Source organism: Myotis brandtii, unplaced genomic scaffold (genome assembly GCF_000412655.1).
Source record: "Myotis brandtii unplaced genomic scaffold, ASM41265v1 scaffold741, whole genome shotgun sequence".
NCBI classification, from domain to species: Eukaryota; Metazoa; Chordata; class Mammalia; order Chiroptera; family Vespertilionidae; genus Myotis; species Myotis brandtii.
The window spans coordinates 73,558-94,869 of NW_005370950.1; the positions used below are offsets into that span (position 1 = coordinate 73,558).

At 41.5% G+C, this 21,312-nt stretch overlaps 1 protein-coding gene across 1 annotated transcript in view; it reads left to right on the forward strand.

Annotated features, from left to right (window-relative positions):
- Positions 1–20,189, forward strand: part of DGAT2L6 (diacylglycerol O-acyltransferase 2-like 6) — a 35,582-nt gene extending 15,393 nt beyond the window's left edge. Inside the window, exons 2-7 of the mRNA XM_005882845.2 lie at positions 11,173–11,283; positions 11,984–12,054; positions 12,391–12,595; positions 14,009–14,183; positions 18,879–19,090; positions 19,507–20,189. Coding sequence (XP_005882907.1) covers positions 11,173–11,283; positions 11,984–12,054; positions 12,391–12,595; positions 14,009–14,183; positions 18,879–19,090; positions 19,507–19,661 — 929 coding nt within the window. The 3' untranslated portion in view covers positions 19,662–20,189. The remainder of the gene's footprint in view (positions 1–11,172; positions 11,284–11,983; positions 12,055–12,390; positions 12,596–14,008; positions 14,184–18,878; positions 19,091–19,506) is intronic.
- The last annotated feature ends 1,123 nt before the right edge of the window (positions 20,190–21,312 follow it).

Consider the following 21,312-nt stretch of genomic DNA (forward strand, 5'->3'; position numbering starts at 1 on the left):
GTAAATGGATTCCACCAAACAATTTAAAGAATATATATCACGGATTCTACACAATCTTATCCGGAAAATAGAGGAGGAAGGAACACTTGCCAACTCTCTTATGAGGCGAAACCGTGATAACAAGGCCAGACAAAAACAGTACACAAAAAACCTATAGACCACTATTCCTCATGAATATAAATGCAAAAATCCTCATCAAAAGGAATGCAAGTGTAAATACTTGAAAATTAATCAATGTAAACTATTAACTATCCAAGAAAGAAAAAACACATGATTATATAAACTGATGTAGAAAAAGAAGTTTACAGACATCAACTTCAATCATGATAAACACTCTCAGTAAACTAGGAATAGAAGGAAACTTCCTCAACTTGATAAAGACCATCTACAAAAAAAACCAAACAAACCCTAGAGTTAACATTATGCTAATGGTGAAAGACTTAAAGCTTTCTTCCTCAGATTGGGAGCAAAGCAAGATGTCCACTGCCACCATATACATTCAACATCACACTAGCAATGGCAATAGGGCAAGAAGAAAAAATATAGAAAAGCATGAAGATTGAAAAAAATCTAAAACTGTCTTAATTCATAGATAATATGATTGTGTAGAAAATCCCAAGGAATTTACTAAAAACAAAAACAAAAAACCCTCCCAAGAACAAGCAAATCAGGTTAGCAAAATGACAGGATTCAAGATTACATATAAAAAAGAAATCAGAAAAACCAATCAGAAAGGATATATGTACCCCTATGTTCACAGCAGAACAATTTACAATAGCTAAGATTTGGAAACAGCCTAAGTGCCCATCAGCAGATGAGTGTATTAGAAACTTGTGGTACATCTACATGATGGAATACTATGCTGCTGTAAAAAGAAAGAACTCATTCGCATCAGCATGGATGGACCTGGAGAGCATTATGCTAAGCAAAATAAGCCAGTCAGGAAAAGAGAAATATCACATGATCTCATGCATTTGTGGAATATAATAAACAACATAAACTGATGAACAAAAATAGGTCCAGAGACACAGAAGCATCAAACAGACTGTCAAACCACAGAGGGAAGGCAGGGGAGGGTGTGTGTGTGGCGGGGGGTAAGAGGACTTGTATGCAATGCATATAAGCATAACCAATGGACACAGACAGTAGGGGGGTGAGGGCATGTATGCAATGCATATAAGCATAACCAATGGACACAGACAGTAGGGGGGTGAGGGCATGTATGCAATGCATATAAGTGGCCAGGCAGAGGGCAGTGCGGGGGGGGGGAGGGGGAAGAAGACATATGTAATACTTCAAACAATAAAGAATTTAAACAATGGAGACAAAATTAACTATATTTCGATATACTAGCAGAGAACAATTGAAAATTTATAATAGAAACTTAAAAAACAATACCATTTCAATATTTCCAAAAAAATGAAATATGTATGAATAGATTTAACAAAACCTTTACAATATTTGTAGGCTGAAAACTATCAAATATTAATGAATACATTTAAAGACCTAAACAGTTAGAGATATACTGTGTTCATGAATTGGAAGACTCAGTATAGTAAAGATGTCAATTCTCCCCGAATTGATCTATAAATGTAATGCAATTCAAGTAAAAATCCCAGCAGAGTGTATTAGATAAGAATTTTGCATAAATATTAAAATTTCCAAATTTAATAATAGTACTGTGGGTGTTATAAGGGAAGAGAATGTCTTTGTTTTTAGAAAATACACAGGCATTTAGGGGCAAAGTGTTGTCATCTCTGCAATGTACTCTCAAATACAAACATATATATTTCTATGCATTTATATTTAGAGATAAATCAAATGTAAAATGTTAACAAGAGGTAGATCTAGGTGAAGGTTATATGGGATTTTATTAAAATACTAGTGGCCCAGTGCACAAATTCATACACATTGAAAGGAAATTAATTAGAAGAAATATTTTAATATTGTTGTTTGTCCTTTCTCTATAATAGAAGTGTCAACCAAAGTCACAATTGACAATGACTGATGGAAACACACGTGTGATTGGAGTCAGTGAGAGCTTTATATGTATCATGCATGTGCGAGTCAACTTAGCCTTTTATAGATATAGAATAAACTTGCTTAATTAGACCTGCTTTCTGATGTAGCTAAACTTTTTCCAGCCCAATGAAGTACCCCAACTTCTCTTTCAGGTAATTTTCAGGAACACAGCAGTAAATATCAACACAAAGCAGATTATTATTGTAGATCATGCAGGTAGAACAAAGGGTAAAATATTTAACTGCAGCAGTGTTTGACTATATTCTGCGCAGTGAGAAAACCTGAAGTCATTTTCAAGGTCTATTTCTTACTTCTTTTCAGTCAGGTCAAGTTTCTAAGCTTTCTAAATCTCCATTTTCCAGCTAATGAAAAGAAAATAGGATTCCACTGAGTCTCCTATCTACCTACTCCAGGACTTCTGTGAGGATCAAATGAGATGAGGCATGGGAAACCACTTCATAGACATTTGGTTCCAGTGTAAAATGTTTCCACCTGGCTATAAAGCAAGTCATGTTCCTGGGCTGAAGAAACTCCAAGGAGGTTAGTTGCTAGTGAGAGGAAGCAGGGCATTGCTATGTGACATCATTACCCAGGCAGACACTTAGCATACTAGCCTTTTATATATATAGACTAGAGGCCTGGTGCATGAAATTTGTGCATGGGGGGGGTCCCTCAGCCCAACCTGCACCCTCTCCAGTCCAGGACCCCTTGGGGGATGTCTGACTGCCAGTTTAGGCCTGATCCCTCTCTCAATCCGGAATCACTGGCTCCTAACCGCTTGCCTGCCTGTCTGCCTGACCGCCCTTAACCACCTCTGCCTGCCAGCCTGATCGCCCCCTAACTGCTCCCCTGCCAGCCTGATCGCCCACAACTGCCCTCCCCTGCCGGCCTGATTGCCCCTAACCACCTCTGCCTCGGCCCCCACAACCATGGCTTTGTCCGGAAGGACCTCTGGATGGATGTCTGGTCTAATTAGCATATTACCCTTTTATTAGTGTAGATGCTTGCAAATTTTCTATTGATCTAAAGTTTTTTCAAAAGAAAACATTTAATTTAAAAACTCCTATCTGGAGTTTTTGTAGACATAGACAAAATTGATGTAGAAAAACAAAAGAACTACAACAGCTAAAAATTTTGAAAAATAATAAATTGGAAGAATCATACTATCTGATCTTAAAACAGTATAACACTACAGTACTGAAGATAGTGCTTATTAGTGAAGGGATAGACAGAATATAGAGTGCAGAAATAGATCCACATCAAAATGGCCAATTGATTATTTTTGAGCTTAAGATGATTTGCTTTATTGTGTCAAAAAATACCTCTTAATTTTATTTTTTAATATATTTTTATTGATTTCAGAGAGAGGAAGGGAGAAATAGAAACATCAATGATGAGAGAGAGAATCATTGATCGGCTGCCTCCTGCATGCTCCTTAATGGGGATTGATCCCACAACCCAGGCATGTGCCCTGACTGGTTCATAGGTAAAACACTCAACCATTGAGCCATGCCAGCCTGGCTTTATTATTTTATTTTTACTGTATTTTTAAATTTTAAATAATTTAATTTTTTTCAATTATAGTTGACATACAATATTATATTAGTTTCAGGTGTACACCCCGTGATTAGACATTTATATAACTTAAAAGTGATCATCCCAAAAAATCTAGTACCTATCTGACACCATACAGAGTTTTTAGAATACTAGAGGCCCAGTGCACTGGATGGGGGTGGGTCCCTCAGCCCGGCCTGTGCCCTCTCACAGTCTGGGACCCCTCGGGGGATGTCCACCTGCTGGCTTAGGCCAGATCCCCTGAAACTGGCTCTCCAACATCCCCCGAGGGGTCCCGGATTGCGAGAGGGTGCAGGCCAGGCCAAGGGACTCCACCGGTACATGATTGGGGTAGGGGAAAGACACGGGAGGTTGGCCAGCCGGGGAGGGACCATGGGAGGGCTCCAGGGCATGTTCAGCCTGTCTCACCCAGTCCTGATCGGCTGGACCCCAGCAGCAAGCTAACCTACCGGTTGGACCATCTGCCCCCTGTTGATCAGTGCACGTCATAGAGACTGGTCGATTGTCTGCCCCTTGGTGGTCAGTGCATGTCATAGTGAGCAGTTGTGCGGCCTTCGCATATCATTAGCATATTATGCTTTGATTGGTTGATGGCCGACCGATTGACTGGACACTTAGCATATTAGGCTTTTATTATATAGGATTACTGACTATATTTCCTATGCTGTATTTTATATCCCATGTAACTACCAATTTGTACTTAATCCCTTCACCTTTTTCACTCATCCCCCCAATACCCTCCCATCTGACAACTGTCAAAATGTTCTCTGTATAGCCCTGGCAGGTGTGGCTTAGTTGGTTAGACATTGTCCCATGCACTGAAAGGTTAAGGTTTGATTCCTGGTCATGTCACATGCCCAGGTTTTAGGCTCAATCCCTAGCAGAGGGCATGCAGGAGGCAGCTGATTGATGTTACTCTCTGACATCGATGTTTCTCTCTCTCTCTCTCTCTCTCTCTCTCTCCCCCCCTCATTCTAAAAGTCAATAAAAAATCTTTTTTTTAAATGTTCTTTGTGCCCTGGCCAGTTTTCTCAGTGGTTAGAGCATCGTCCTGTGGACCAAAGGGTTGTGGGTTTAATTCCCGGCCAAGGGCACATACCTAGGTTGCAGGTTCATCCCCAACCCTTGTCGTGGCATGTGTGGGAGGCAACCAATCAATGTATGTCTCTCATGTCAATGTTTCTCTTTCTTTCTCTCCCCCTTTTCTCCCTCCTTTCCCCTCTCTCTAAACAACCAATGGAAAAAATATCCTCAGGCGAGGGTTTTGTTTTGTTTTTGTTTTTTTAAATGTTCTCTGTATCTATATGTCTGTTTCTGTTCTGCTTTTTCATTTATTTTGTTTTTTAAGATTAAAGTGTTGATAGATACGCATTTATTGCCATTTTATTGTTCATATTTTTAATCTCCTTTTCCTTCTTCTTCTTAAAGAAGACTCTAACATTTCATGTAATACTGGTTTGGTGGTGATGAACTCCTTTAGCTTTTCCTTGTCTAGGAAGCTCTTTATCTGACCTTCAATTCTAAATGACAGCTTTGCTGGGTAGAGTAATCTTGTTTATAGGTCCTTGCTTTTCATCACTTTATTTCTTGCCAATTCTGTTTGGCCTGCAAAGTTTCTGCTGAGAAATCAGCTGACCAATCCTGATGTGTCTTGATGTGGGCCTCTTTGAGTTCATCTTGATTGGGACATTCTGCACTTCCTGGACTTGTATGTCTATTTCCTTCACCAGCTTAGGGAAAATTTCTGTTGTTTTTTCAAATAAGCTTTCAATTTCTTGTTCTCTCTCTTCTCCTTCCAGCACTCCATGATGTAAATGTTGGTACACTTGAAAATGTTCCAAAGGCTCCGTATACCATCTTCATTTTTTGATTTTTTTTTTCTGTTCTGATTGGGTGTTTTTTGCTTCCTTATATTCCAAATCACTGATTTGATTCTTAGCTTAATCTACTCTACTGTTGATTCCCTGTAAGTCATTCATCATTTCAGGTAGTGTATCCTTTATTTCTGACTGGTTCTTTTTATGTTTTCCATTTTCATTTTTATGTTTCCTATCTCTTTGTTGTTCTCACTACATTCATCTACTCTTCCCCTAAATTCATTGAGCATCTTTATAACCAGTGTTTTAAACTCTGCATCTAGTATATTGGTTGTCTCCATTTTGTTTAGTTTTTTTTTTTCTGAAGTTCTTTTCTGTTCTTTAATTTGGGTCATATTTCTTTGCATCCTCATTTTGGCAGCCTCCGTGTTTGTTTCTGTGTATTAGGTAGAACTGCTATGTCTCCCAAGCTTGGTAGAGTGGTCTTGTGCAGTAGTTATACTGTAGATTCTAGTGGCACAGCCTCTCTGATCACCCAAGCTGGGCACTCTTGTTTCCTCCCTCACCCCATGTGGGCTGTGTACACCCTCCTGTTGTAGTGAGCATTGATTGCTGTTGGTACATCAATGGGAGGGATTTATCCATAGGCTGATCCACTGCAAGGACTGGCTGTACCACCATGGAAAATCAGCTATGCAGGGGCCTACCCCATGGAGTAAGACTTACTTCAGCAGGGCCTGGTTCCTGCTGAGTCCACTCCTTGAATGTGTCACTTGTGAAGGTGGTTGGGTGGTGCTTGGACATCGTCTGAAACTGTCCACCAGGTGTGTTGACTCTGAAGCCTCCCAGGAAGTTTAGGATAATGTCAGCTGCTGCTTGTGTTCTGCTCAGGGCCACCTGGCTTGAGCTACAAAGCAGTCTGCAGCTGCCTGCTACTTGTTCTGGGCTTGAAGATTGAGATGCCAAGTTACAAAACACAGCTAGCTGCTGCTAGTACCAGGCCTGGGGGCAGTTAGCCAGGGGTATGGGGCAAGCTAAGGCCAGATGCTGCTTGTTTGAGAGCTTTTAGGAAAGTCTGAAGTGTGAACTAAGACAGGTCATTCATATGGTAAAGGCATTGGATAGAGCTTTGGTGGGCTCACAAGTTGGGTGGGCTAGGGTCTCAGAGAATCACCAGGGTTGGGCAAACAGTGATAGCCAGGTTGATGGAATCTAGATATGGTGCCCACCTGCTGGCTCTGTGGGGGAGAGGGGCATCACATCAAAGGAACAATGACCTCTGCCAGCACTTCTGTCTGGGAGAAAGCTGTCCCCCCAGCTCTCACCCCGATGCCAGACAGTTCTGTTCCTCCCATATGTCCCTGGTGCCTTTTGAGCTGCTTCCCCAGTGCTGGAGCTCAGAGTGAGTGAGTCTAAGTCTGTGAATGGGTCCTTTAAGAGAAATTGCCTGGGATTTCAGCAGCCTTCTATCTCACTCAGCCTCAATTTCCACTGGTTTTTAAAGCCAGAAGTTATGGGGACTTCTCTTCCCAGCACTAGAACCCTAGGCTTGGGGGCCTGATGTGGGACTGAGATTCCTCACTTCTCAGGGTGAACCTCTGCAGCCGAGATATCCCTCCTGATTTTTATCCACCACATGTGGGTGTGGGGCCATGTCTCTGCTCCTCCTACCAGTCTCAATGTGGCTTCTTCTTTATATTCCTAGATGTAGGACTTCTATGCAACTAGATTTCAGACAGTTTTGTTGTAGGCAGCAGGAAAAGCAACAGGAGTTAGACCCATGTGGTCAGAATGGACCTGGGTTCAGCAATCTCGGAGCTTGAGTCCTAGCTAGGAAAGAATTCAGAGCCAAGATTCAAACTATAAGAGAAAATTTATTTATAAAATCACAGAACTGGAAGAAGTAATTCATAGAAGAAATAGGCTGAAGAAACAAATTATAAATTGGAGCGTGGGGTGAGGAAGGTAATGGTAATGTATCTGGGGGTGGGGAGCAGGAGAGGGAAAGGGGTGGGCATGTTTCCAGGAGGGAGAGAGCACTAGGTACTCTGTCCTAAGGGTTTTAAGGGTGAAGATTCTGGGGAGGTCCCAGGGAAGGTCTCAATAGACTATTCAGCAGTTTTCTAGGTGTGTCCTTTCAGGGTTCTGGTCTCCACTGATTGATTGGCTGGAATCAGGGCAGGGGTCATTATCCAATGCTGCTGGTCCTGAGGTCAGCTTGGCTGCTTTTGTTGCTTATCTGGTCCTGGAGCTGAAATACAACTGAGGCTTAGATATTGTCTCTAGGGAGGAAAGGTCAGGAAGTCCAAACCCCATGACCAACAATATGCTAGGGGAGGAAAGGTCACCCTGGGGCAAGGTCCCACCCTACAATTGTCCTTTGCTAGGCACCTAGGGCTTTCCACCCTGGTGCCCTTCAGTACCTGGCCCTTCCTCCTTGCTCTGCTCATGTCTGTCTAACTGTCTACCATAGTTTGAATGATAGTTGTTCTGTAGGTTAGTTGTAATTTTGATATGGTTATGGAAGGATGCAAGTACTACATTTACCTATGTCAGTATCTTGACCGGAAGTCCTGGCCAATTCATTTTTGACAAAGATGCAAAGCAATTCAATGGAGGAAGGATAGTCTTTTTAACAAATGATGTTGAAACAATTGGATATTCATATGTAGTAAATAAACCTTGACCAAAACCTCACATTTAATTAAGAAATTAACTCAAAATGGATTACAGATCTAAATGTAAAACAGAAAACTGTAAAACTTTTAGTAAAAAACATAGGAGAAACCCTTTATGACCCGTGGTTCTGTAAAGAGTTCTTGGATTTGACCCCAAAAGCACAACATGTAAAAACAAACCAAAAAAATGATAAAATGGACTTCATCAAATTTAAAAGGTTTTGCTCTAAGAAAGACCTTGTTAGAAGAATGAAAAGATAAACACAGACCGGGATAAAATGTTTGCAAAGCACATATCCAACAAAGGACTTGTATCCAGAATACATAAAGAACTTTGAAAACCCAACAGTGAGAAAACAAGCCAATTTAAAAATTGGCCAAATATTTGAACAAACACTTTACCAAAGAGGATATATAGAAGGCAGATAAGCACATGAAAAGGTGTTAAGCATCATTAAATACAGTCAAACCTCAGTTCTCCAGCGTCTCCCACCTGGAACAATTCAGTTCTCCATCAAGTTGTTGACGAAAAAAAAAAAAATGTTTCGGCTGCTTCAGTTTTCGACCTAATAACCCTTTCATTATGATACCTCAGCAAGACAAAAAGAGTCTCTGTGGCAACAAAGGAGAGAATGCTTTTGTTGCTGAAGAAGTCAAAGATTAGCACAATTTTAAAACATAAAGAGACCATCAAGAATGCCAATATTGCTGAGGGTGTGAAAGTGTTCACAAAACAACAATCACAGGCAATTGAATAGGTAGAAAAACTGTTGGTTGGATAAATAAAAAGCAGTTTTCTGGTGATAGCATTTTGGAGGCAGTGATATATGAAAAATTCATTTAAGGCTAATAGTGGTCGTTCAATAAATTTAAGGAAAGAAGTGTTTATAGATTAAACAGTACATTTGGGGGTCTGGAATGGATTAATTCAAATTACATTCTTTCCAATGGGAAAAGTGATTCAGTTTTCAAACAAATCGCTTCTCAAACAACTTTCTGGAATGAATCAACTTCGAGAATAGAGGTTAAACTGTATTAGGAAAATGGAAGTTACAATTATGATGAGATACCACAGTACATATCTAGTTGAATGGCTTGACTACTAGTGTCTTTAATACAAACTAAATTAGGAGATTATTTTATGTAAACTTCCTCATTGATAATCCACTCCAAGAGTCCTCCCTTGAACATGGAAAAAATGCTGTAAGCATCTCCTGGTATCAAGGCCATAATATCTAGGGAAGGGTCACACATACATACATACAAATGGTTGTTCTTCATCATTCTTGCCTCAGATCCCCTCACTTTTTGTCAAGGAACTTCTTGTTCCATGAGTTTTAGCTCTTCCATGTTTGGCTTCTGTTCCTCCTACTTCTTTAAATCCCACTTCTGTCACCTTGAGTGACAATGATTACATTCACACAGGCTGGGTCTGGCAGGCTTGCCCTCATAGGACACTTATGGTCTCCTGAGATGCCACACCTGCAGTTCAAATAGATTCCACAAGGGGGATGGTGTTTATCCAGGTATGACTCTTTTAGATTACCTTTAGGACTTGTGGATAGTTGAAAGAGATATAAGGCACACAATTAATCCATCTATGCTTTTAAAAAATAACAAATCACTTAAATAACGTAAATGCTGACTAAACACTAATCATTTAAGTTCACCTACTCTTGAAAAGAGAAAACATTTATCTTTCAGTCAGTCTACAGATATTTGTTAAACACCTTCTGTGTGTAAGGCTCTATTCTAAATGTTAGGGTTACAAAGTAAATTTATTTGAAGCAAGATATAAAAGAAAGGATACACTTAGACTACCTTTAATTAATAATTATTCTTATTAAACTTTGTCTGGTTTTCTTCTGAAGCTTACCCAGCAAATTAACTCTCATATTTCATGAGGGTCAGAGGTATTAAGACTTTCATCCATGACAGGCTTCTCATAAAATTCCTCCCACCACTATCTCTTATTTAATCAGCATGCTTACAACAACCATCTTAGTCACCTCTTACAAGGGGAATTCAGCCTATCACTAAGGTTTCTTCTATTCCATAACATGACTTTTCAAAGAAATGCCCATTATGTCTTTTTTGTTTTTGTTTTGTTTTGTTATTTTCATCTATGTTATTTTCATCTCAAAATGTAAGAGACAAACCTATGGGTAAGTAACTCTTGATTTTCTTCTCCTTCTCTGAAATATTTTCTACCATGATGTGGTTACCTGGTCAAAGAAGTCATTCCCTTAGCTGGCTCTGTTTTCATTCACAATACTGGAGGCCCGGTGCATGAGATTTGTGCACTGGGGGGGGGGGGGTCTCTCAGCCTGGCCTGTGCCCTCTCCCAGTTCGGACCTCAGGGATGTCCACCTGCAGCAGAGGCAGGAGAGGCTCCCACCACACCACCTCTGCTGTGCCTGCCAGCTGTGAGCCCAACTTCTGGCTGAGCGACACTGTGGGAGCGCACTGACCACCATGGGGCAGCTCCTGCATTGAGCATCTGCCCCCTGGTGGTCAGTGTGTATCATAGCGACAGGTCGTTCCACCATTCGGTCAATTTGCATAATACACTTTTAGTATATAGGATGTGTACTTAGCCCCTTTTTCATGAATGCAGATTTTAAAATGGAATTCAATTCCAACTGCTATAAGATATATCACATTTGCATATCACAGCATTCTGTGGCCCTTTGCTAACAGAAAAACCCCCCCCCCCCCAGTGAAACTGTGAGACATTTTTAATGAGCCAAAATTGAACTAAGTAAAAAGCAATTTCTAAAAAGTTTTCCTCTCAGCAACAAACAGCCTGTGCACCGCAGGCAGCCCTTCTCCACTGGAATGTGCTAACTTGGTTCTGCTGTTTCCTCAAGTAAGATCTCAGCAATCAAGGGGGCCCAGATTCAGGGACTCAGCAGCCAGCCCGGACCACAGAAGAACTAGATGGAGATTGGGGGAGAAGGAGAGATGGGTCTCACACCAGCTTTGACTTGCTCCTTCAGTATAGAGCAAAGATCAGAGTTATGAGAGGCATATTAAAATTGAAGAGAACTGAAGGGCATGAACCCTTTGTGTCCCCTCAGGAGCTATTCCCATTATCCTTATACCCTACTTTCTGGTGTTCACGAATTTCTGGACCTTGCCCGTGCTCACCTTAGCCTGGCTCGCCTATGATTGGAACACCCACAGTCAAGGTAAGAGACCAAAAGGGTGGTGGTCCCTGTCTGTCTGTGCCAAGGGTATAACTACAGGGAGGGAGGTGGAAGGAAAGAATGGGAGAGGCAGAGGGAGAAGGACTGGGGAGAGGAAAGAAAGGGAAGTGAAAGGAGGGGGTGATGGAGAAGGGGGGGAGGTGCAATAGGGGTTTAAAGGGAAGGGGAGGGAGAGAGGGCAGCAAGGCTCAGCATGGAACAGAGGTCTCTGCCAGGCTTCCCAGGAAGAATTAAAAAGTTGAGGTTTGGCTCAGTGAATACAGTACAAGGACTGAAGGGTCCCGGGTTCAATTCCAGTCAAGGGTACCTACCTCAGTTGCAGGCTCGATCCTAGGTTAGGGAGTGCATGTGGAAGCAACCAATTGAAGTGTCTCTCTCATATCAATGTTTCTCTCTGTGTGTGTCTCTTTCTTCCACTCTCTCTAAAAATCAATGGAAAAATATCCTCGGGTGAGGATTAACAAAACAAACAAAAAAAGTTGAGGTTTTGGGGCAGGTGCAGGGGCGTCCCATGGTTGGATTCAGGGACAGTAACTACAGCTCTGTGCCCTAGAAATATGGAAGTGTGAGAAGAAGGCCCCTCTTTTGACCTGAGGACTGTAGGAAGATCCATCCACCTCTGGGAAAGGTAGAAGAATTGGCAGTATCTCACCTGCTCTTCCCTTTCCTTCTGTACCCACAGGTGGTAGGCGTTCTGCTTGGGTACGAAAATGGACCCTCTGGAAATATTTCCGAAATTACTTCCCAATAAAGGTGACTACCCCTTCTTCTGGGTGCATTTGGTCCCTTTCCACTCAGCTTCATGTTTTCAAAGGGGTTGGTGGCTAGTAGTGAAGGTCAAAGCTCAGAGGTATAATGCAGAGTTGGGGCCCAAAATGGATGGGCAGGTGAGGAGATGGCTAGATAGCAGCCTTTCCTCACAGTGACAAACCCAAGTCAGCCTCCCTGAGCATCATAACCCCTGGTGACATCCCAATGAACAGGAATTTGGGCTCCCCAAGGGTAACACAGGTTACCTGCTGGGATGAATCTGCATGTCCTCTTTTCCTTCTTCCTATCCACTGTTCTGACCCAATCTCCCTCTGACAGCTGGTGAAGACTTGTGATCTCTCTCCCAAACACAACTATATCATTGCCAACCACCCCCATGGTGTTGTCTCTTACGGTGTCTTCATCAACTTTGCCACTGAGGCCACTGGCGTTGCTCGGATTTTCCCAGGCATCACTCCTTCTGTAGGGACCTTGGAAGGGATCTTCTGGATCCCAATTGTGAGAGAATATGTGATGTCTATGGGTGAGTATAAGAAATCATTCCATCCTCTGACCTACCTCAGGGCTCCAACCTCACTAAGCTCTGAGAGTCAGTCTAATTCTTACTCCCTGCTGGAAGAGGACTTAGTAGAAAATGAGTCCAGAACCCACTGGACCAGTAAGGGGAGTATGTGGCTAAGCATCAGATTCTGTCCAAGATCTGGGAGGCAGGGTTTCGTTAGGCAGCAAGGTAAGTTACTGGCATTCATAAGATTTACCATGAATACATTCAAAGGAGGAAGGAGAAGGCTGGAGTTGAGGATCAAAGCCCAAGTGGAAAGCAGAAGGCAAAAGCCAAATATCATACCCAAATGTCAGGGAAATTAGTCATGAAAGAGGTATCTCAGATGAATTTTGCCAGATTATTTCTGCGATATCAATTGACTTCTTGTGGGCAGTCATTTATAAAGCAGCTCTCATCCCAGGGAGTCTTAAAGACATTTTTAAGTCTTTCATATTAGCTGGTACTTTCCTGGCCCATGACCTTCATCTCCTGGGAACCCCTTCAAACTTGCATAAGACGTCAAGGGATAAAGAATAAACATCCATCAGAATCAAGGACAACCTCCCCATGCCAGGCTTCAAGCCAGGGTACTGTGACAAATGTCCTTCTCTCTGGATGAATATCCATCCTCTGGACACCAGAAAACAGCTGAAGCCATATATTAAAAGGTAAGATACATTTATCTGGAGGGACCAGGTGAGAACACTGGAGTCCCAGAGGATGGTTATACTCTCCTCTGCGGTTGGCATGAACCTGGAGCAGCAATATCTCTCAATTATTGAGTCCTGGAGGCAATTTCTGCCATCCCAGGAGAGAATAGAAGGTAAGTTCAGGGCAAAGATAGGAAGCAGGAGTGAGGAAAGACTCTGTGACTGTTGTTGAACAATAGGGTGTCATCCTTATTCCATGGTTCATCTATATTTCAATTTGGCTTGGGCAGGCTCCTGGGCCTGCCTACTCTCAAGAAACCCCAGCCAATGGCTCCCCTTCAGCAGGTGCTCTAGGGAGGAAGCAGGTTGGTGGTGGCTAGTCCTGATCACCCTAGGAGAGAGAACTCTGGTGAGTCTCCAGTGTTGTCACTCTGGGGAGAGTAGAAGATGGCTGTGGTTCATGAGTAGAGAGAGAAGGGATAGGCTTAAATACTATTGAAGTAAGAGGAAGTAGGCAGAGGAACTCAATGTCACCTAAACTGTAGTAGCCTAGACTCCCAACACAGCAACTGACCCTAAGAACCAACCTCAGACTAAGGGTAACCCAAGATGTGGAGGTTAAAGACAGAAGAGTGGAAACAGCAGTCAGGAAACAGAAGAACTGTGTCCATCATTAGGAGCACAGAGGAATCCCTTTACCCCATCCTCAGACACCAAGCTTGTTGACTCTTTGGTTTCACAGGTGTGTGCCCCGTGAGTGAGTTGGCCTTGAAGTATTTGCTGACTCAGAAAGGCTCAGGCAATGCCGTGGTTATCGTGGTGGGCGGAGCTGCTGAAGCCCTCTTATGCCGGCCAGGAGTTTCTACCATCTTCCTTAAACAGCGTAAAGGTTTTGTGAAATTGGCACTGAAGACAGGGTGGGTCCTTAGGTTCTGGTGCCCTATTGTCTGGGTGCCATAGATTCTCTGTAGCACCTCTCCAGAATGGTGTCCTTCCTTGGAAACCTGTTAGAAGGGGCTCCCTCTTCACTCTGATTAATTATCTCTACTTCCTCACACTGTATCTTAAAGGTGTTTTAGCCTCCAGACAGGTTTCGGTGGGCACTATTTTACTTGAAGTTGGAGAAAGAACAATAGAAGGCCTTTATCTTCTACTCATTAGCCTGCTGGCTAGGGGTGTGGACAGTGCAGATTTACTCTATATCAACCTATTAACTGAGAGGCCAAGAGAACTTACTCAGGGCAAGGAAGGCATTAGGCTTGATGTTATAGGGATTGCAAAGATGAATAAGACATGTTTACTAAGGGAAGGCAGGGAGGAGGAGGTAGAAGAGGATAAAGAGGGTATAAATGGTGATGAAAGGAGACTTGATTTGGGGTCGTAAACACACAATACAATATGCAGATGATATATTGTATACCTGAAAACAATATAATTTTATTCACCAATGTTACCCCAATAAATTTATTTTAAAAAGACATGATTACTGACCTCCCCACCAAAGAGCATATAATCTGGTTTGAGAAATAGAATAAATTTATTCAGCAGTTATTGAACACCTACTCTGTGCTAGACATAGTACTATGCATTGAAGATATAAAAATAAATAAGACCTAGTCCTCACCTTTAAGGAATTCAGTCCAATAGGGAAGACAGACATATGCACATATAATTACAAAATATATCCAAAATCCAACCACTTTCCATCCTTGCCTCCCCCACATCTTAGAGTCTATTCCCAATTGTAGCTAGGATGATCCTATTTTTAAATTGAATTTATTGGGGTGACATTGGTTCACAAAACCATATAGGTTTCAAGTGTACCACTCAGCAAAGCACCATCAGCACACTGCACCCTCAGCCCCAAGCAAAGTCTCTTTTCATCCCCATGTATCCCCCCCTTTGCCTACCTCTACTTACCCCCTTTTCTCCTCTATCACCACACTGTTGTCTGTGTCTATGTGATTATATATATATATATATTGCTTAATCCTTTCATCTTCTTTCATCCAGCCCCCAACCCCCTCTGCTCTCACAGCTGTCAGTCTGTTCCATGCCTCTGTTTCTATTTTGTTTGTCAGTTTATTTTGTTCATTAGATTCCACATATAACTGAGATCATATGGTATTTGCCTTTCGACTGGCTTATTTCACGTAGCATAATCATCTCCAGGTCCATCCATGCTGTTGCAAAAGGTAAGAGTTCCTTCTCTTTTATAGCTGGGTAGTATTACATTGTATCACAGCTTGTTTATCCACTCATCTGCTGGTGAGCAGTTGGGCTGTTTCCAAATCTTAGCTATCTATAATAATAAAAGCGTAATATGCTAATTAGACCAGACATCCTTCTGGACGACCTTCCAGACTAAGCCGGGGCTGCGAGGGAAGCCTGGGTCCCAGGTGCCAGAGGGAATCCGGTGCTGGCAGCTGGGAGAAGGAAGGCCTACTCTTGCATGAATTTCGGGCATCAGGCCTCTAGTTGTAAATAATGCTGCAATGAACACAGGGGTGCATATATTCTTTTGAATTAGTGTTTTGGGTTTCTTGGGATATATTCCCAGAAGTGGGATCATGGGTCAAAGGGCAGTTCCATTTTTTATTTTTTGAGGAAACTCAATACTGTTTTCTACAGTGGTTATACCAATATGCATTCCTACCAATAGTGCACGAGGGTTCCCTTCTCCCCACATCCTTGTGGATTTATTGATGATCACCATTCTGATAGGTGTGAGGTGAGATTTCATTGTGGTTTTAATTTGCATCTCTCTGATAATTAGTGACGTTGAGCATCTTTTTTTTTTTTTTTGAGCATCTTTTCATATGTCTATTGGCCATCTATATGTCCTCTTTGGCGAAGTCTTTGTTCAGGTCCTTTGCCCATTTTTTAATTGGATTGTTTATGTTTTTTTGGTGTTGAGTTATATGCTATTTATAATTTTTTAATATTAACTCCTTATTAGATGTATCATTGGGGAACATGTTCTTCTATTCAGTAAGTTGTCTTTTCATTTCGTTGATGGTTTCCTTTGCTGTGCAAAAAGTTTTTAGTTTTATGTAGTCCCATTTGTTTATTTTTGTTTGTTTCCCTTGTCCAAGGAGATATATTGGCAAAAATATTACTACAAGAAATGTCTGAAATTTTACTGCCTATGTTTTCTTCTAAGATTTTTATGGTTTCATGCCTTACATTTAAGTCTTTAATCCATTTGAAGTTTGTTGTTGTGTATGGTGTAAAAAGGTAGTCTAGTTTCATTTTTTTGCATGTATCTAGTTTTCCTAGTGCCATTTATTGAAGAGACTGTAAAATATTAACTGACCATAAAGGCTTGGGTTTATTTCTGTGCTCTCTATTCTGTTCCATTGCTTTATATGTCTGTTATCATGCCAATGCCATGCTGTTTTGATTACTATGGCCTTGCAGTATAGTTTGATACCAGGTAGTGTGATCCCTCCAACCTTGTTCTTCTTTCTCAAGATTGCTGGGGCTATTTGAGGTCTTTTGTGATTTCATATAAAATTTTGGACTATTTGTTCTATATCTGTGAGATATGGCACTGCTATTTTAATAGTAATTGTGTTGAATCTGTAGATTGTTTGGGATAATATAGACATTTTAATGATGTTAAATTTTCTATCCATGAACACGGTATATGCTTCCAGTTATTTGTATCTTCCTCAATTTCTTTCTTCAGTATCTTATAATTTTCCAAGTACGAGTCTTTTACCTCCTTGGTTAAATTTATTCCTAGGTACCTTTTTGTGTTGCAATAGCAAATGGAATTGTATTCTTAATTTCTCTTTCTGATAGTTCACTATTGGTACATATAATTTCTGAATATTAATCTTGTGTCCTGCTACTTTGCTGAATTCATTTATTAAATCTAGTGGGGTATTTTTGGTGGAGTCTTTAAGGTTTTCTATATACAGTATCATGTCACCTGAAAATAATGACAGTTTTATTCTTTTCCAATTTAGATGCCTTTTATTTCTTTTTCTTGTCTGATTACTGTGGCTAGGACTTCCAGTACTACGTTGAATAAGAGTGATGAAGTGGACATCTCTGTCTTGTTCTTGATCTTAAGGGAAACACTTTTAGTTTTTGCCCATTGAGTATGATGCTGGCTGTGAGTTTGTCATATATGGTCTTCATTATGTTGAGGTATGATCCCTCTATCTGGATGATCCTATTAAACATGTCAAATCATCTCTCTATTCCAAATGTCCCAACAACTCCCATTTCACTACAAGCAAAAGCCAAATTCTTTCCAAAATCCTTCAAGACCCTAAATAATCTGACCATTGGCCACCTCTCCGACCTCATCACGTACTGATCTCCCCCTTGTTCACTCCATTAGAGCTATACTGGCTTTCCTTGCTGTCCTTCCAACAAGCTATATGCTCCTGCCTTAGAGCCTGTGCTCTAGCTGTCTGTCTTCTCAGTAAAGTCTATCCCTACTATCCTGCTTTCTTTTCCCCATTGCACTTATCATTTGCTTATATATTACCACTTTGATTTATACCAGTATATCAGCTTTTATTTATTAATTATTATTTATTATCTGTCTTCCCTCAATAAAAGGTAAACTCCATAATGACAGAGATTTTTTTAAATCCATTGTGTTCAATGATGTATCCTCAGGGCTTAAAACAGTACTGGCACATAGAAAGAACTTATTAAATATGTATTGAATGAATGATGTGTTATAATGGATATATGTACAAAGTGCTATGAAAGCACCGGTTGATGGAAAGATTTTCACCCAAAGTAAAAGTTTCATTAGTGGGTGACATCTGAATGAAATATCAGTAGGACTTGCCAATCAGACCAAAAGGGAGAAAGATCTTGGGAATTTTTCATATCAGGCACTATGCCAGTCCCTAGGAATTCATAGGTAAATGATACAGTTCCCAACTTTGATTAGCTTGACAGATAACTGGGGAGTCAGACAGATAAGGAGATGACTGTATTAGAGTTAAGATAGTGTTGGTGCAGGAGAAAGGTAAGCATTGGGCAAGGAGTACCTAATCCACATTGTGGGGAAGGGAATTGGAGGTGGTCAAAGTTTCTTCAGGGGATGAAATCAGAGCTGAGTATTGAAAGGCAAAATAGAATTAACCAAGTGAAGACAGAAGGAAGGCATTTCCAGAAGAGGGAGCAGAATACACAAAGACGCACAAAGAACTTAGCACACTTAGTATGGCTTAGCACATTGCAAAGAAGAGGTGGGGAGAGGGGAAGCTAGCCAGGTAGGTAGGGCTACAGAACAGAGGCCATGTTAAGCAATGTGGTACAAAGTTGAGAGCTCTGGAAGAATTTAAAGTGAGGAGCTACAGGTCCAGATACACAATTTAGGAAGATCCCTCTGGATGCTAGGTGCAATAAAGGCAGTTAGGTTGCCTGAGATTGGTTTCTTCCAATCATGGGGAAATGTGTAGCAGCTACCCACAAAGGGTTCAGTTGGGAGGATGGGGGATGGCAAGAATGAGACACAGGCTGAAGATATTTGGGTTCTTGTCCTATAATGGAGAGATTTACAGGTTTCCCACCTTGGTGAGGATTTCACTGGGAGAAGTTTCCTGGGAGAACTTATACTTCTGTTCCTTTCTTTGCAGAGCACACCTTGTCCCTTCATATTCCTTTGGAGAGAACGAGGTGTACAATCAAGAGACCTTCCCTGAGGGCACATGGTTAAGGTTCTTCCAAAAAGCCTTCCAGGGCACATTCAAAAAAATCCTGGGACTAAATTTCTGTACCTTCCATGGCCGAGGCCTCACTCAAGAATCCTGGGGCTTCCTGCCTTTTAATCGGCCCATTACCACTGTTGGTGAGATTTTTAGTATCTCTGAACCACCCTGGTCCTTGATTCCCATATCAAGTCCCAGGGGAACTGGCACACAGCTGTGATGGGCAATGGAAAGTCCATTGGGTGTGGTTGAGGGCAGGGTGGGGAGGACAAGATAAGAGTTATGGCCATTCACAGTGGGACAGAGTTCAACAGCTACCATGAGAGCATCATTATTCATTCAGCACTCTCTTGAGCTTGTTCTCATTCTCTTGAGCATATGTGAGGTTAGGTATTTGGAAATTATGGGAAAGAATGAGGTTGGGACAGAAGGAAAAAAAAAAAAACAAAGGAAGGGGAGGGGACCCAGACACTGAGTTTCAGTATGTGGCTCCCTTTGAGGGATGGGTAATTTGAGTTAGGAGGGAGCTCTGATGCTTGTCTCTTCTTCCCCACAGTTGGGGAGCCCCTGCCAATCCCCAGGATTAAGAGGCCAAATAAGAAAACAGTGGACAAATACCACACACTCTACATCAGTGCCCTGCGCAAGTTATTTGATCAGCACAAAGTTCAGTATGGCCTTTCTGAGACCCAGGAGCTGACAATCATATAACAAGAGCTGGATTCCCTTATTGAACTCCCAAAGCATTGAGGGATCCAAGCAAGGTCACATAGAAGGAAGAATTTGGGGAGAGTAGAGGATCTCAGGTGTGAGATAGCAGCCAACCAAGCCAGAAAGTACTTAATGAGTCAAGTTTGGGGGAAGGAACTAGAGGAACAGGGGAAGGCTGGGCAACAACCCAGTTGAGCAAGCAGTCTTGTGAGTCAACAGATCTTTTTTGCCCCCTGACTCCAGCCAACTCTCTGATCAGAAGAATGAGAAGCCAAAGAACACCATCTCCTTCCTCCTGAGGGTTAGTGACACCATCACTATTTGGGTTTAGACTTAGACTTGTTGAGAACAGGGATGGTTTGTTTCCTCCTAAACCCGTTCCCTACAATTTGGGACCACTACAAGATAAACTGGTGACTTGAACTGTGGTTTCCTGACCCAAGCAGAGAGTATTCCCTCAGTTGTGACACAATTCCGCATTGACAAAAACGTTTGTATGCAGTTATGCTGTTTCTTTTTCTTAAAATAAAGCTCTAGATATATAAAACAAGATATGACTATTTCTTACTTTGTGGTTCTCTACTGTACTTCCCTCTAACCTTGCCAGAAAGCTGGTCTGTGGAGAGCCATTTTCCTCTTCATCTGCCCTTTATACTGCTCCTGACAGAAAATGTGAGGGCATGGAACTATAACTACTGCACAGTGTAGGAGATAGGAGCGGAATGGTGGGAACTGACACTGAGGAGCCCATCCCTCCTGATCCCACATAACTATCCTGGGTCAGAAAGGAGGGAGCCACAGACCATCCACCAGCTGTGAGTCTGCTTTATGTAAAGTATTTACTGTGTACCAGGGTCTATGCCATCATTTTCAAAACCTTTGTCTCTTAATGCTAACACCAACCCTGCAGGATTGCCATCATCTCCATTTCACAGTAGCTAAAACTCATAGAGGTTAAGTAACTTGCCCATAGCTCTGGATAGAACTATCATCCAAATCCAGGTCTTACTAATTCCAATCCAAAATTCATTCTAATGCACCAATCACCACACTTTCTATTTCTCATTTCCTGGAGACCTGTTAATCAGCTTCATTTCCCTCAATGAGGTTGCATGGCACCCCACTTAAATTAGTTCATAAGTATGGGCAAAAATGACATGGATTCTACTCAGAGTGGTTCCCCTCAGAGAAAATAACATTGATGAAAAAAACAACAACACATTTCTATATCAATAGAATGAATTGAGAGTCCAGAAGCAAACCCATACATTTATGCTCAATTGCTTTTTGCCAAAGGTGCCAATACAGTTCAGTGGAGGGAAAGAATACTCTTTTCAATAAATGATGCAGGAGCAATTGTATATTCACTTTAACAAAAGGAAAATTGGATAAATTGTACTTCACCAAAACTAAAAGTATTTTATCTGCAAAAGACCCTGTTAAGGAGGATGAAAAAGCAAGCTATAGACTGGGAGAAAGCATCTACAAACCATATATCCAACAAAGGACTAGTGTCTAGACCAGCAGTTCTCAACCTGTGAGTCGCGACCCCTTTGGCGGTCAAACGACCCTTTCACAGGGGTCGCCTAAGACCATCCTGCATATCAGATATTTATATTACGATTCATAACAGTAGCAACATTACAGTTAT